The 18,038-nt window shown below is 41.1% G+C and overlaps 1 protein-coding gene across 4 annotated transcripts in view; it reads right to left on the bottom strand.

Annotated features, from left to right (window-relative positions):
• Positions 1–18,038, bottom strand: part of Pcnx1 (pecanex 1) — a 147,085-nt gene that overhangs the window by 41,569 nt on the left and 87,478 nt on the right. For 2 of the 4 annotated variants that reach the window (XM_059279794.1, XM_059279797.1), the window contains 5 exons: positions 14,618–14,708; positions 12,966–13,023; positions 11,080–11,297; positions 5,763–5,916; positions 1,143–1,175 (listed from right to left, as the gene is read on the bottom strand). In XM_059279794.1, coding sequence (XP_059135777.1) covers positions 1,143–1,175; positions 5,763–5,916; positions 11,080–11,297; positions 12,966–13,023; positions 14,618–14,708 — 554 coding nt within the window. The remainder of the gene's footprint in view (positions 1–1,142; positions 1,176–5,762; positions 5,917–11,079; positions 11,298–12,965; positions 13,024–14,617; positions 14,709–18,038) is intronic. The other 2 variants (XM_059279795.1, XM_059279798.1) reach the window with 1 other exon arrangement.

Here is an 18,038-nt window from a genome sequence, read left to right as displayed (position 1 = left end):
TGTCCTAACTTTGACAATCATGTGAATGAACGTACAAAATGCTCTGAGAAACACACCAAACGTGAAAAGACATCATGTTTGCAAAGAAAGGGAAGAAAGGAAAGGGGCAGAGAGAACAGAGAAAGGAAGGGGTTGAGCTGCACATGAGAATTTAACCCAGGGATCTGAGGGATGGAAATCAGCTTTGCTCAATTCCCCGGACACTGTTCTGCAAGCCAGCAACGGCATCAGAATTCAGATACACAGCAATGAATCCACATATGACAAACATGTGTAATTACACATGACAAACAGTGTAATTCTGACAGGTCACAAACATCATCAGTTGAAAGAAAACCATTTCCCTGCTTGATTTACCTTCTGGTTGCATTAACTAAATCAATATAAAGATGAAATCATTATACTCAGAAATGAGAGCTCTACTAAACACTATTCTTGGAGCTTATTTTTGGAAACTAGTTTATTTATTCATTCATTCATCATTTTTTAATTTTTTAAATATAGGATTTCACTCTTGGGCCCACACCGGCCTGGAGTTTATGTAGCTCTGGTCACTGTGAGCTCCCTGTAATCTTCCTTCTTCAGCCCCCTAATTTTTGGGATAAAAGCTGTAAGCCACAAAACTCAGCTTTGCACTACTGTATAGGGGATGTCCTTCTACTAACCAAATGGCTTGGTAGCTCCAGAACCAGATCGGCAGACACATGGTAATCAGCAAGGATTTCATCCATTACTTAGCACAAAAGTCTTAAGTAGCAAGTGAATGCAGTACATCTTTTTTTCTTGCTCTAAATTGACCATCACAGTTAAGCTTTTCCTACTTCAAAATTCTATTTTTAATATTTATTCACTACTTATTTTTAAATTTTAGTAAGGGCAAACAACCAAGCTTATATGGATTACGTCTGCCTAAGTGACACTCTCTTGAGACAGGCTGTCAGAAAATGATTTATTATGCTCATTTCAACCAGGATTCAGTCAGTCAGTCCAGTTTCATTTCCTTTCATGCTCATAAATCAACTCCACAGTGTGTCCAAACTTGGACGAAACAACAGAGACGAACGTAACTCAACCTGGTACACACACGAGAAACTACAGGCTGAGGTTAGGGGCCAGGGAGCTGGAACTTCCAGGAGACTTACATGTCTGGGAGAAGAAGAATCTGGTTGGACACTCTAGAAAAGAAGCAGAAAGATCATTATTCTACTCAAGTCTCAGGAATTTCACAAGCAACTTAAAACAAACAAACAAAAAACCAACAGTTTATTTTCATTTTTTAGTTAAGTCACAAAATGCTGGGCTTCATTATGAGACTTTCATGTGTACATATGAGCATGTTTTAGTAGTATTCACCCTTTCTTCCCATCCTCTCCTCACCTCGCCTGTACCTTTCCCCTCCATGGTACTGTCCTTTCTGCTTTCATGTCTAATAAATATACAGCTCGTGTGTGTGTCTTGGGTACCTAACTATGTATGTGTATGCATCCAATTATAAGTGTGTATACAACTCTCTGTATGTGTGTGTATCTGACTATACATATTTAAACTTTCATTCTGCATATGAAAGAGAGAAAACCTTTAATATTTGTCTTTCTGAGTGTGCTTTATTTCACTTAACATGATCATCTCCAGTTCCACACATTTTAATGAAAATGATAATTATTTTATTTTATTTTGAGACAGGTCTCTCTACACACCCCTGGCTGTCCTGGAACTCACTATGTAGATCAAGCTGGCCTCAAATTCAAAGAGATCTGCCTGCCTTCACCATCAACTCATTTGTTATGGATGAGTAAAAATTGTGTGTGTGTGTGTGTGTGTGTGTGTGTGTATCTCTATCTCATTGTTTAAACTACTTTTTATTTTTGAAATTATACATTTCTCCCTTCCCTTTCCTCCCTCCAACTCATCCTACATACCCCTCTTTAGTATTCATGGCCTTTTAAAAGTTTTATTACATTCACATATGTATATACACATATATTCCTAAATATAACCTGCTCAGTCTGTATGTTACTTGTAAGTATGTTTTCAGAGCTGACCATTTGGTATTGGATAACCAATTAAGGAAGATTATTTCTCCCACTCTTAGCATTCCTTAGTTGCCTATAGTTCTCTTTGTCACAAGCAACTTTGTATAGCTTGATCTGTTTAAGGGGTGCCCCAGCAGTAGGATCAGGATCCATCCCTGGTGTGTGAGGTGGCTTTTCGGAGCCCATTACCTATGGTGGGACACCTTGCACAGCCTTGATGCAGGGGGAGGGGCTTGGACCTGCCTCAACTGAATGTACCAGGTTTTGCTGACACCCCATGGAAAGACCTTAGCTTTTCAGAGGAGGGAATGGAGGGTGGGTTGGGAGGGAAGGCTGGGGGAGGGCGGGAGGAGGGAAGAGAGGGGATCTGTGGTTGGTATATGAAATGAATAAAAAAACTTCTTAATAAAGAAAAAAATGCTCTTAAGTGATTTTAGGAAATGTCACACAATCAAGAAATCATGACATTAATTCCAAACATGAAGCACCAGCTGCAAGAACTGGCTCACCAGGATAGTAAACACGGTGCACACTGCCCCTCAGTTTTACTTATTTTGGTCAATTAATAACTTCCAACTCCCCGGTGAATGTTTTGAGATAGTGTACAGTAGACAGCAAGTCCATCTTTCGGCTTGGCTCTTTACTATGTGTAACCGTAGTTGCCATATCCTGCGGCCACTACTGCCCTCACGAGATACACAGGAACCTGGGTTAGCATTAAGTTCTAGTTCCACTCACAGATTCTAAGTTCACTAAATAGTGGTAACTCAATTTATTATGTGTGTTTGCACAGCAAAATAACCATGGGCATTCCTGTTGTACCCTGTGAAAATGTCCTGATGTCATCGTATAACTCATCCTCAGTCAGAACTCCCCCTAATCCCCATTCATTTCCAGTGGCATGCGACACACCTTCCCCAGGACAGTTCATCACCACCTGCAATGCCACACCACACCAAGCACGCCGAGTCTGGCATCTGGCCCTTCTCTGGATGTGACCCCGCATAATGTCAGTTCTTTCAACCCCAGCTCCTTCTGAAACTGACTCCCATCTTCCCTTTTCTGTTCATGACATGACTACTGTTCTAGTTAGCTAGTCAACAACAACCTGCTGCCTCTCCTTGTTTATCTACACTAACCTGAAAATCGTGGACAAAATTAACGAACAAGGGACACTAGAGGAGAGGGTGAGTTTTCATGGGTTAAGGCAACAAAGGGATAGCTAAAGTGGCTGAGGAAAAGGCAAGACTAAGGAACAGCAACTTTAACATGCACACCAAATTTAACCAGAGGGACTTGGCTACTTGTTATTGAGGGAGGAAGACAAGCACCTGAAATGCTTATCACTGTAAAAGCAGACAAACCATTAAAGCAAACCATCAAGCAGGTGACAGACAACATGCTATTTCCAACCGTGTCTGTCAGTCAGATACACAGGACTAAAGCCTGCGAAAGATGCAAAGCTCTCACAGCTGACTCTGGACAGAGCGTGTATATGCAGGGCTGACTAAAGTCCTCACAGCTGACTCTGGACAGAGCGTGTATATGCAGGGCTGACTAAAGTCCTCACAGCTGACTCTGGACAGAGCGTGTATATGCAGGGCTGACTAAAGTCCTCACAGCTGACTCTGGACAGAGCGTGTATATGCAGGGCTGACTAAAGTCCTCACAGCTGACTCTGGACAGAGCGTGTATATGCAGGGCTGACTAAGACAGTAAGAGTTGCTTCACTGGCAGTTATACAAACCAAGAATAGGGCACACACGGCCTAAGAATTCTCACAACGTCAGCAGCACACAGAGAACAAAGAAGCAACAATATATGAGAGTCATCTGAGGATCAAGAGCCACCCAGGCTGTGCAAGGTCACAGGGCAGCGGAAAGGAGGACATGGAAATGGAGACAGTATTTACAGATGTTAAATGACAGAGAACGAGGCTGGCAATACAGAGCAGAACATGACCTAGATGGTTTACTTCAGATGTGAGCAGGGAGCAGGTGCACCAGCCTTGGGAGGGCTCTGCACACCAGCACGTCTAAGGAAAACAAGCTCTGCAGAGTAAGACATGCCGATTCAAAGGAAGGAAGCACTCTGCTTACAGCCGGCCCTGGCTTTAGGCAGAAGGCAAGGCTTTGGTCAGACACCAGGTGACGTGCTGGATTCTCCCATTTCTTAAATGCTTACAATGGCGACGCAGACGCAGACGCTTCTGAGCCGCTACTTGCTGCGGGCCGCAGGAATATATCATAGGAACTCAGCTGGTTATGGCAAAGTCACTACCTGGAGGGATCAGGGAATTCCTCCAGAGGAAGCCAAATCCCAAGGAGCTTTTGGTGTTACTTGGCTTGTTATATATCAGCTGTCTTCTGTTATGAAAATCATGTGTGCCTTCATTGTTTTCCCAATTGACTTTTCCCTAAGAAGGACTAACAGTGTGGACTGATCACTCTCTGGACATACACATTCCAGGAATTTGGAGAACAGCCTCAGGAAAGGCTTTCTCTGGAATCAGATATCTCCCTTGGCCACTTTCAAGGACTAAAGGAGACACCGCTCAGGTGGGTGCCCAACTTCCGAGGATAACAATGATAACAGCCCACGTGCAAGTCTCCTGACTTAAATTCTACAAAGAGACACTGCCCAGGTGGGCCCCAACTTTCAAGGACTAACAGTGATAGCAACCCACATACAAGTCTCCTGACTTAAGGTAAATTCCATAAGGGGACACTGCCTAGGTCAGGTGGACGTTAAGTAATAGCTTTACACAATTTAGCTCGGACCCTCCCTTTATATACCGGGACTTCTAGGGCAGAGGACAGAGAAGAGAAAAGAGAATGGAAGAACTAGATAGGTAAGAACTTGAGAGGAACAAACTGAGATGGGGAAGAACTAGATTGAAGGGCTAGAAGAGAGGACTAGAGGAACGAGATGGAAGATGAGGAAGAGCCAGATGGGGAAGAACAAGATGAGGAAGAGCCAGATGAGAGAGAAGGAGACGGGAGAGGAGCTGATAGGGGAAAGAACTAGATAGATGAGAACCTAGAAGGGACAGAACTAGATGAAGGAATTAAGATAGAACCTAGAGGGGACAGTAGATAAATATAGAGAAATCAGGCAAGAAAGGAGCTAGATATGAGAGCAGAATAGAAGCTGTGTAGAGAGAGAACTATCACAGAATAATAAAGTGTAAGAACTAAGGAGTTTCGTGTACATAGATTCATTTCTTTTCATCAAAGATTAATTATCAGCTGGTTGTAGATTCTTCCTGGACCCTGAGAGGGGACTATCGAGGGGCTGGACCCCCTTAGTCACCGACAGCTACTCGGTCAGTAACAAGGGGGCGTCAATATTTTCTGTTTGAGGTCCCTTAAGAGTAAAAACTATTTCTAGTTTTTTGACATTGTGTTATCTACCAATGACAATTCTCATAAATCTCACCCACAGAACAGAAGGCTCAAAGGTGGGAAAAGAAAGGTTAGTGCTGGTAAGTTAAACAGAAAGAAATCTTAAAGATGCAAATTGCTATTTTAACAAATCTTCTCTTTTAATATGAAGAGTTCGTTTTTAGTGAATTCAATTTACACGCAATTATTTTTTTAAGTTTACACCCTGCTTTGGTCGCTACATAATCCAATGTAAACTTCCACGGAAAATAAACCTAAAGTTTAATTCTGTGGTGAGGTGGCGAATGGCCTTTAAACACAGCATGAAAGGCAGAAACACTGGTACCTTCAGCAGTGAGTACTGGCAGCTAGCTATCACCAGGCAGAACTGGAACACCCAGATGTCTCTGAAGAAGCCTTGGATGAGGAGAACGGATCCCAAAAAAGCCACGAGAATAGCCAGGACGACAGCTAATATATTCTCCAGGATCTCACGGTTTCTGTAGATGGAAAAATTAACACAGAGGTCTATCATGAGTATAAGAAAATAATTAGACTGGTAAAGGGGAAAATGTCACCAAGGAGCCTGCTGGGGAGTATTCTGGATGCCTGCTTTGAAGAACATTTCAGGTCATACAGAAAAAGAAACTACTATCTGTGGGCATGATACAGCTGTCCTATGATGTCATGGCAGGGGAGTGCCCTCTAACACAGCTGTCCTATGACATCACAGCAGGGGAGTGCCCTCTAACACAGCTGTCCTATGACATCACAGCAGGGGAGTGCCCTCTAACACAGCTGTCCTATGACATCACAGCAGGGGAGTGCCCTCTAACACAGCTGTCCTATGACATCACAGCAGGGGAGTGCCCTCTAACACAGCTGTCCTATGACATCACAGCAGGGGAGTGCCCTCTAACACAGCTGTCCTATGACATCACAGCAGGGGAGTGCCCTCTAACACAGCTGTCCTATGACATCACAGCAGGGGTGTGCCCTCTAACACAGCTGTCCTATGACATCACAGCAGGGGTGTGCCCTCTAACACAGCTGTCCTATGACATCACAGCAGGGGAGTGTCCTCTAACACAGCTGTCCTATGACGTCACAGCAGGGAAGTGCCCTGTAACACAGCTGTCCTATGACACCAAGACAGGGGAGTGCCCTCTAACACAGCTGTCCTATGATAACATAATACAAATTTTTCTAATATCTTCTCTATGTAAATGCTGTAAAATAACTAACCAATTTGGATGGCAAATAAAGCTGACACAGGAGGAGTTAAAAAGCAAAATCTCAAAGTTTCTAGAAAATTTGAAATGTGTTGTTTCATAAGATAAAGCTTGCAACCAAATTCTGGTAACCACTGGATGTTTTCCCATCTGCCATCCTCATCTGAACCAATCCAAAATTCACTTACTAGCACGATTTAAACACAGGCTCTTCTGTACATAAAGAACGAAGCACAGCTAAGACCACCAGTCCTGCCCCATCAAAGCTGCTGAGGCAATTCCATACCCAGCGAACGCACACTGGGCAGGAGGCAACACAATGTCCAAGACACCACGTACAGAAGTGGTGCAGGTTTTTATTCTGTACCAAAAAGCTAAGAATCTATCCAATTTCTTGGGAAGTTTTATTCATAAATGTTGAAGAAACACTTGCTAAACACCTTGCATTTACAGACTATTAACTGACATATGCATAGCATGTCTACTATATGAACCAAACATGACAAAAAAAAAGTCTTGTTACTAAAAACAAAGACTGAAAAACACCTTATACCAAATTATTATTCATAATGGCTGTGTGGAGGAATTATAGTACACAACTTTATTTTCAAAACGTTCTACATACTTAAATCTTCAGTGGGTAAAGAATTTATAATCACAAAATGTTTAAAGTTCACTTTTATTAACTCAATACTACATTTATAGTCACTAGCCACCCCTCATTCAAGACTTCAAAGCATTTTCAAATCAAGAATTATTGGTATTTTCATTCTAGTATAGATAGTAGACACGTGACCAACCACCACTAACTCCCTTTCCCAGCCTCAGGCTGCTGCTCACCATCTCCCTTATAACTTGAACACATGTCACCTTTGGCTTTGTACAATTTTCTATGTTGATGAATCCAATTATCAATCAGTTCTTTTATTGATTCTGCTTTTCCTGCCAAGGCAAGTAAGTTTTCTATAACCTTGGGGGCAAATATCTTGTTTCACATATTTTACTGTTTTATGTTCCACACTTATGCCCATGATCAATTCTGATTTAGTTTCTGTGATATGGTACAAGGTATAGATTCAAATTTGGTTTTTTGCATATGGAAATATGCTATTTTACTGCCAAGTCTCCACTTCACTGATTTGCATAGTATTTAAATAACACCTGGGCCTGGAGCTTACTCTGCAGGAGGGTTCCTAATGGTAATTCCCACTTACTGAGATGGATCTATGATAGTTACATCTTTTAAGGAATTTGTCCTTTTCGTTTGTCTACTGTCAGCTTACTGACCCAAAGCTGCTGATAATGTTCCTTACTGCTCTCTGATTCCTGTGGGATCTGTAGTGACATCACACCTCACAGTTCCCATCTGGTCACTGTGTCTCCTCATCAGGCAGCGAAAGGTTCCTAAGTTTCACTCCTGCTCCCAAAGATGCAGTCTTGGGTTTCCTTGGTCTTTCTGTGTTCTTACTATGTTCTTGCATGTCCTCAGTTGGGCTAAGTGCTTATGTATCTAGTTCCTGGTGTAGATGTGAATCACAGAACTGAGGTCTTCTGGTTCTGACCTACCTACTCAATGCTATAAACTCCCCTAAGCACTACAGGAGCCACTTCACTTTAAAATACTTCATAGTTGTCCCCTCAAATTCTTCTCTACCCATGTGATCTAATTGTTTTCACTGACCCTTACGGGTCAGAATCTGGTCAGTCTACATAACATCGCATGAGCACTTAAACAGTATGTAATCTCATTACAGGTGGCTGCTCCGTGAGGCCAATTAACTGCTCAAGCCAACTATCTCCGCAATAGTTGGGTTTCCAGTATCCCCAAAGGACCATGTGTTGAAAGCTTGTTCCCCAGCCAATGCAGCTATTGGGAGGCTGTGGCACCTGGAGGCAGCGAGGCCCTTGTTGAAGGAAGTCAAGTCAGGGGTGTGCCTCTGAGGGGCTGCTGGAAGCCCTGCCCTTTCCTGTCTCTCTGCTTCCAGCAGAATGGAGTGATAAGCAGCTTCCGCTAGGAAGCTTTCACTCTGCTGTTCTGCCCGTCACAGCAGCCCCACCCCCACCCCCAGCAAACAATCAAGTGACATGGACTGAAACCATGAACACTGTGAGCCACAACAAACCTTCCTCCTTCCTACGCTAACCCAGACATTGTGTCACAGCGCAGAAAGCCGATTGACGGCAACGGGGTGCAAAAGTCACCGCTAAGTGTAGATTCATCTGGGTGCTGCTGATAAAACCCGGGTCCTTCTGTGTGCTAAGCACTGCTGTGTCACCAAGACACATCATCAGCCCCTAGGAAGTTTGAAGCTCTGTTTTAGGTACAGAAACACTTAGAACTGTTATGTTTTACAGGTTAAACTGAGCCTTTATCATTATGAAGTAACTTTCTTTATCTTTGGCAATATCCTCTTGTGGTAGTTGAATGTAATGGCCCCCATAATCTCATAAGGAGTGGCACTATTAGGAGGTGTGGCTTTGTTGGAGTGATTATGGTCTTGTTGGAGGACGTGTGTCTCTGTGGGGGTGGGCTTTGAGGTTTCCTGTGCTCAAGATACTGCCCAGTGTCTCAGTCCACTTTCTGCTGCCTTCTGATCAAGACGCAGACACAGCCAGCACCATGTCTGCCTGCACATCACCATGCTCCCCGCCATGATGATAATGGGCTGAACCTCTGAACTGTAAGCAACCACCTCAATTAAATGTTTTCCTTTATAAGAGTTGCTGTGGTCATGGTATCTCTTCACAGTAATAGAAACCCCTAACACACCTCTGCTCTGAAATCTGCTTTTAAGAGTGGCCAATGCTTTTAACCTCTGAGCCATCTCTCTAGCCCCTCTCCATGGGCTTTTAAAGAGTATTTTATAGATACTTAAATTACTATATGTTGACAGTTCTTTTCCTTTCCATACTGTTAGAGATGTTCCACGTCTTCTTATATGCATAACTTTCAGGCAGATGGATGTTTTCCTCATGCTTGTTCCTCTGCACAGAGTATTCTTTTGATGTCTCTTGTGGTTTTAAAGACTCTCTCGCTGGACTTGAGTATGTCCGCTGGATAGGTTTCTTATGCTGCCTCTGCTTAGGTTGCATTGGGCTTCTTGACTGTGCACTGGTAGTTTTCATACAGTATGCAGTTTCCACCATTATTTCTTCAAGTCTGTCTCTTCTCCAAGCTGTTCTACAACACTCTTTTTGGTTTTATGCTTTTGTCACTGCTTTACTCTAGATGGTTCTCCTGATGTGCCCACAAGTTCACTAATCGTTTTTTCAACAGTTTTAACTACTGCCAATCCTACCTAGTATATATTTTTTAATCACAACATTGTGGTATTCAACTCTGTAATTATTTTCTCTTTCATGTCATATTTAATTTTTCAAATAAACAGAATACAGTTGTTAATTATTTAAAAACTCTGTATCTGCTAACAGTTAACATCCCTACCAGCCGCAGGTTGGTCTTGATTTATTCTTTTTCCCATGAGTCATGTTTTCTCACTTTGCATGGCTGGTGACCTGTGAGTAGACGCCGGTGTCTGTCACTACTTGTTGGGAGGTATGCATTTCTGGGTCTCTATAAATCTTGAATATCTGGTATGCTACTTGTGATCCCTTTAGGTCTTGCTTCTATGACTTGTTTGGTAGGTCTGAAGTGTGGTACAGGAGGCTAAGGCCGCCACACATTTAAAGCAAGGTATTCCTAAGCAGACAGCTCTTCAGATGTATGAGCTAATCATAGTCTGCTGAGCACAAGGAAGCCTGCCGGAGTCTCCACTGTCCTCTCACCAGCTCCCTTCGGTGATATTTTGCACTATGGACTCCAGGACTCTCAGTTTCATCTCTTTAACTCAAGGCATGCACTGAATTCTATGTTCCCCCTCCCTGTGCCACAAAACTAAGAACGCTTAACACACCAAGTGGTGGTGGTTAGCGTGCACACCACCGACCTGCCACTTCTCAGGCTCACTGGCATCCACTGACGTGTCTCTGCTTCATGGGGAAGGTAAGTCCAGTTTGTCTCTACTTACTGACGGGAAGCAGCTCCTGGTCGTCAGGTTTGTAACAAACCAGTGTCGACCACTAAGACACGATGTTAAACCACAGAGCAGCAGGGCTCCTCCTCCATGTTACCTATGACCTTAAGATCATAACAGACTGCGTGTTCTCTTTAAAGATTCAACTGCATGACTCACACTAATAATAAAAACATATCCTTATAGAAACATCTTAGGATTACAGGGAAAACAGCTTTTAATGGCTTAAGAGAGTAAATATTTAAAAACTCTGTTACTTTTAAGTTTGATCTCAAGAGGATGAAAATAGAAAGCATTTTCCAACATGATACTCAGGTGAAAACATCAATGGGTAATTAGGAAAAATCCGGCTTAAAAACAGTATCTTCCTATCTTTAATACCATGCTAAGGTCTTACCTATCAAACAGCGCCAAAAGAGTGAGCCTGTCAAAGTTAATGCCAATCCACAGCTGGGGTAGGATCCAAAAGCGGTAATAATGTTTAACTTTTTGGGCAGCTTCTTCGGCGGGGCCGTAAGTGGCTGCCAAGTCAGGGCTGAGATCAATGTCCTGCTGCTCCAACAGATCTGTGTCAATGGTCAACAGTCTGTTCAACCGAATCTGTGGGAGAGAAAACTAGAAACATGCCGGCACTGAAAGGGTTAAATATTCTTGATCAATTCAGGACTCAGAGTTTGTCAGCTTGTAAATTACTTAAGCCCCTATTTCTTTATTCTAGTTCACTCCTTGTGAAAACCCCATGACACCTAGGATCTGCAGAAGACAGCAACAGGAAGCAAGTCAAAACAGAGCAAACTCCATCATCACCAGACCTTTAGGACAGGTGTCTGAAAGGTGTGAGTGCAGCTGGTGAGACCCTAAACCCTGCTGCGCGTCGCTGGGGGCCTCCCTCCTCCATCCTCTCGAAGCCCTTTCTCATAAGCTATGACCTGTCCTGCCAGTGCCAAAGCCTAGCCTTTTAGCTCCCACATCTTCCTTCAGCCAGTCTCATTGCTGGTATCACTGTTTCTAAGCTCCTCTGGGTTAGCAGGCTCCCACCTGAACCTATGGAGCAGAGCACTACCTTTACTTGTTAATTTTAACACTTCTACTCACCAGTCCTACAGTTCGCCCTTCCCTGTGAAAACATGAAATATTTACTGCCTTGGCACAGCGCAGGGCAGGGCAGGACTGTCTCCGGGTTCCTATGCTACTTGAGAGTGGGAAACAACAGCACGATCATCTTTCCACTCCTGCTATTACTATTCAAACACACATGGAAGAGCTGAGAAAAATTGCTGGTTTTGATCTTTAAATATTGATTGATACTTCTCCATACATTTTCTTATCCTCTATTCTAGGGTTTCTCAATTCTGGCACTATAGGTGTTTGGCTAGAAAATCTTCCTTATGGGGGCTGTAACAAACACTACAGAATGTCTCGTAGCATCCCTGGTTCCTGTCTACTGTCTCCAATGGTGTTCCTCCAGTTGTGTCAAGTCAAGTGTTTGCAGACACAGCCAAACATCCACTAGCTGCAAACCGCTGCTCTGCACCACCTCACAGCCCCAGCCTTAAAACCCTGCTCACAACCCATCTTTAAGCAGCCGTTAGACAGAATGCCTCAGATAAAGTCCATCCACGTCACTAATGAGGATTTCATCCCCTTTGTTTTCCAACTTGACAGCAAAAGCCATGTTTTAAAAATCCTCATTTTATCCCATACAATATATTTTCATATAATCACGTTACTCAGTTTTCCAACAACACATACCCTAGTTAATAAGTGAGCCAACAGTCAACAGATAGTTAAAACACAACACCAAATCATATTATTCAAAGGGAGACTGCTGAACTCAACAGATAGCTCTGCAGGCTAAGGATTTGCTGCCAAGCCTGAATACCCAAGTTTGATCTCCAGGACCTACTCCCTTAAATGTGCTCTGACCTCCAAATGTGCACATGTTCTCAGACACACACAAGTCCACACACAAAATAAGCAAATGTAAAAGCAAAACAAAAAAAGACAAAAGAAAAGGTATGGTACAACCAGATTATACAATGGTAAGTGGGCCTTTTCAGACCTGCAAAATATAAGCCGTGTGACTTCTGACCCACACATACATACGGCTAACTAAAGTGTAAGGTCCATGGCGACAAAACTAAGGGGATTTGCCATAGTTACCAACAAAAGTAACGTTTTGTGATTTCACTAATTTGAGTGATTTTTATGGCTAGCCATATAAATATACTTTTCAGATTGAATCTAAAAATGTACCACATTATAAAAAATGAGAAAGCTTACCACATCATGTGGATAAAACCGAACTGAGGTAGAACTTGATACATGAGAATCCGTGTCACTAAAATAAAATGAAAAAGACTTTAGGGAGTAAATAGCTTGTTAAACAGTGCTGTTTTTTTGTTAGTCAACAATTAGGCAATAATTATACTATCTTCATTCTTTCACATAAATGCCAAAATACAAATCATTATTTTCCTAAGATGTGATCCAGAGCACTGTGTCAGCACCCAAGTTCAGAGGGCCTCTCCAGCTGACTAAAATCTTCAAACCTCAGTTTCCTCATCAGTAACATCAAACAGCAGTCCCTCCATCACAGGGGTCTTATAATCTGTCTAAACAAGATAACCCAAGGAAAGCAATTCAACTGACTGGAACAGTGCAGACAAAACAAACTGCATCTGTAACATAAAACAGCCTGGCATGTGCCAATGCAGTCAAGTTTGGATGCCAAACCTCGAGGCTCTACCATATTTCCAGCATATGGGATGCTCTTCTGCTGAACTACTGGGTGGTAGCTAAGGTTTCCACTCAACTCCCAACCCCACTTTTCCACTTTCACAGAATCAGCAGCTCAGCTGAGTGACTGTAAGATTCCATTGCTTTAAAAGGCACTTGACAAAAGCAAACCACCCGAAGTTACATAACAGACACATACAGCCCATTATTAAATGGAAGGTCTACAATAAGAATCAAATGGCCACTGGGATTTCAAAGCAACAATGGGAATAAGATTAATTTTCTAGGAAAAAAAAATCAATTACTCTATACTAGAAAAGATGATATGATTCAAATATCTAATTTATTTGTATTCTCCTAACATTTTTATTACCTTGCAAATTCCTTCCTGAAAAGAAATAAAAACTCGGGGCTGGAGAGATGGCTCAGAGATTAAGAGCGCTGACACTTCTTCCAGAGGACCCAAGTTCAATTCCCAGCACCCACATGGCAGCTCACACCTGTCTGTAACTCCAGTTTCAGGGGACCCCGACACCCATGGCAAAAACACAAATGCACATAAAAATAAAATAAAATAAAATATATTTTAAAAAAAAGAAATAAAAACTGAAAATTATTTAATGGAAGAAAACTAATTTTTGAGCCTGACCTTCATTGTAACTGTTTTTCTGATAAGCTTTTTATATCATGCAATATAGCAGAAACATCAGATATCTAGTTACTTCTGGAACAGGGCAAACTCTATCCCATAAGGTTTAACGAAAATTTTTACTTAATTTTTAAATACAGAATAACTTATATTTTAAAAATAGTGCTTTTTCCCCACAACAAAACAACAACAAAACACCCTTAATTCTATGGAAACAAAAGCATTATAAGCCTTAAACTCAATATAAACATTTTCAAAATACTTTGTATCTCACATGGCAGCTTACAGTTAGTAACAATTTACTGTACATCAGAAAATGAGTGAGAGTAGATGTAAGTGTTTTTAAAATAAGATAACCCACATAAACAGCAGGTATAGCCACTCTACAATGTGTACAATATTCTAAAACATGGTGTACACCAGCAGTGTGAATAGTGTTTTTGTCCATTAGAAAAAAATACATTTTAAAACAAGCTTCTATCCCTCGACAACTAACCCTTTAAACACGTAAGTCACACACACTGCTGACGTCTCCCTCCACACCTACCAGATATTGGACGCTCTTCTTGCTGCTGGTTCGAAGTTCACAAGTGACATGTCACAGCCACCAGCCTCATACAGCGTAGATGAGAACTTCCCTAGCAAATGCACAAGTTTTGAAAAGAGTCACTAGGAGGGCCAGAAGTTTTCCTTCACGATATACTACATTTCCTAACTTTTTACATGCTAAAAATTCTACAAGCCATTTTAACACAATTATCTCCATGCAGTTCAGAATGATGGGTGGTAAAATGGCAGCACATGTAATCAAGTATTAAAAGGGGGAGACTTAGTCAGCTTTCTTTTTCCTTCCCAATTGAAGTAATCATGTTGATTGAACGTTCAGAAGCCACCTGGCCTGACTGGTCTTATGCAAAGCAACTTATAAGGTTTGAGGCAGTTCAAACTTCATGATTAAAAAAAAAAAAAAATTAAAAAAAAAACTTCATGACAATAAAATGGTTATTTTTATTTTGTTCAGAAGAAACAAAAATCAAAATGACTCAAAGGAAGTTAAATAATGTTGGTGCTAACTAAACTATTTAATAAACATCATTAGTTATACAATGTTACCACAAGAGTCATATAAGTATTTAGGAATTACAATTGTTAAAACCAAATACTCTATAGAATCTAAGAGGATTAAAAATTAAACTGACTAAAATGTACATGGATAAAACCTAGTTCTAGGGGGCTGCACTCAATCCCCTCCCCGCTTCCAACAAGACCCTGCTGCAATGCCCTCCACCTACAACCGTGGCCCTGTCTCCAACAGTCTGCCTTTCCATCTTTGAAAAGAACAAGGAAAAAGAAATACGATAAAATAAAACTAATAAAAAATATAAATAAATAAAATGAAAAACAAGAAAATAACAGCACAAAAGCCCAGCTGTCTCAAAACAAACACCGTTATATAAAATAGTTTCTAATAATGGGATTTTAAAACTGAGACACTGCTTGAAAGGCCTTCTCGAGGATCTATGGAGGTGATGATGGGGAGGGCATATAAGTAAATCATATAAACAAATGTGAATTGCTAAAAAGCCAGAGAGATAAGGCATATACTTGGGCAACTCCATGGTTTTGTTCAGGTTTTGAGAATTTACAGGCATTTGTTTTAGAAGCTGGAATTGAGGAGACTCCACTGTCTCATCTAGCATGCCTTGAACTCCCATCTACTCAAGGATGACCTAGAACTTCTCATTCTCTCTACACTACAGAGGTGTGCCTCCATTCCCAGTTTATGAAGTGCTGGGGATCTAACCCAGGACTTCGTGTACACCAGATAAGCATCAGAACAACTCTGCTACATTCTAGTCTTAAATATGAGCAATCTTTAAAAAATTTAAATTGAATTTGGTCTTTCACAATTTCATATATACATATAAATATTATACAGTGAGTTCTGATTTCTGTCACCCGATATCAAGACTCTTAAAGGGAGTATTTCAACTTAATGCCAGGGTGAAAAGTCAGATTTTTCTATGTCCAAAATGAAAATACTAAATTACAAGGACTTTTAAGTAACAAAAGACCTCCTAACATACTGATATTATAATTAAAGACTTACAGAACATTTTGGCTATCACTTCATTTTTAACAGGACTCCATCCCAAATATAATACTCTAGTAAATATAAATGCTTGATTACATTCTATTGGCCACTAGATAAAAGTATGTAGAAATTTAACATTCTATTGTCTGTCAGAATAATACACTAACGTAAGCCAGGAAAACAATTCTCTGAAATACTCATTTCAACAGAAACAAAAAGGGAAGCACTCCTCAATGCACCACAAAGGGGGGATACGGTGACAAGGACTAGTCCCTGTGCTGTAACTCTGACAGCACACAGACAAAGAGAGACTGCTTAGTCTAGTCTTATTTGCAAGGGTGGGTTATGAAGTGCATGGACTGCCCAAGGCTGCTTTCTCTCCCCTTTCAGTCGGTCCTGAGTATAAACAACCACACCAGTGGCCAAACCCGAGACGCTAAAGCTGCCCATCTGAGGACTTCTTAAAGGTTCCTGAAAATTCCCCTGAGGTACGGTAGAGAAACAAGTGACTGAGTGTGACGTTCAACAAGAGAGGAATGTATACACTGTCACAAGCCACAATTTGTTCATATTTCAGAAATCAGTTAATTTTGTATTCAACAGTTCAGATTACTGCAGGGTTTTCTGAATATTTAAGTTTACATAGGATTTCAGCAATGTGTTCTGTCTCCGTATATTTAAAATAGTATTTCTACACAGCCAATCAACAAAGATACTATCTTTGTAACTGTCAAAAGCAACAGTGAAGAACATGAATTTAAAAATGATTTAAAAATAAAATTTATTTAGGAATATATAAATATGTATGTAACAACAATTAAAGGAAAAGAAGCCATGAATTTGAAAGGGGCAGGGGTGGGGATACATGCCAGCGGTTAGAAGGAGGAAATAGAAAGGGAGAAATGATGTAATTGAATTTTAATTTAAAAAAATTAAAGGAATAAAACTTAGACATTTAAACAGAAACATAAATCATGTCTCAGAAACAAGACCAGCAGACAGGCATGACTCCAACAGTACTAAATCTTCTGGAGAAGCTAAGTCTCGTCTGCCTCCCCTTAGGAAGTTTAGGGCCGAAGTCCCACGGTCTACATCTGAGCACACCCATGGCAACACTCCCCTGCACGCCTTCACCTCTTCACAGAGCAACAGACAGCACTCTGCAGGCACTGCACTTCATTCACAAAATCAACACTCCAGGGAAAATGTATGAAAACACTCAGTGAAACAGTCACTGACACTTCAATACACTAATTCGATGATCTAGCGAAAGGCAGTCTATTCCCCAAACCGAGACACAACTATACACTGCCACTGTTTATCACAAAATATTCAAACCAATTTTAAACTTCAAACTCAAAATGTTCTTATGAATCTATTTAATATCTAGCAATTAAAAACCCTCAAACTGCAGGAAGAAAGCCGAGCGTCTGTGCAGTATGCCCTCTCCATTCCATAATTAACCATGTTTAAATGGTTCATTCATTAGTCAAGAAGAAAAACAAATCAATTTATGACCAAATAAACACTAAAGCTGGTATTTCTAATTTGTAAAAAATGATATCATCCACAAGGCAATCTCTAAGGACAAAAGATAAGTTGAGGCACCCAGCATTTTCACCAATGACTATTTAACAATTCATGTTACTGCCAACAAAACTCAACTTGTTAATCGTATAAAATCTTTTCTGAATAAGAAAGATGTACAGTATCTGCAGTGCAGAATGTGAACCATGAACAACGGAGACCTAATGTCTAAGGACTGGAGCCAGAAATGGCAGAGCGGGCATTCTAAATATCATTGGCATGACACTTCCAGACATGGGCAGTAAGGGGACGCTCCAACTTCTTTCAGCTGTAGGACACTCAGCAC

This window comes from Peromyscus eremicus, chromosome 14 (genome assembly GCF_949786415.1).
Source record: "Peromyscus eremicus chromosome 14, PerEre_H2_v1, whole genome shotgun sequence".
Lineage (NCBI taxonomy): Eukaryota > Metazoa > Chordata > Mammalia > Rodentia > Cricetidae > Peromyscus > Peromyscus eremicus.
This window is presented reverse-complemented; position numbering and strand designations above follow the sequence as displayed.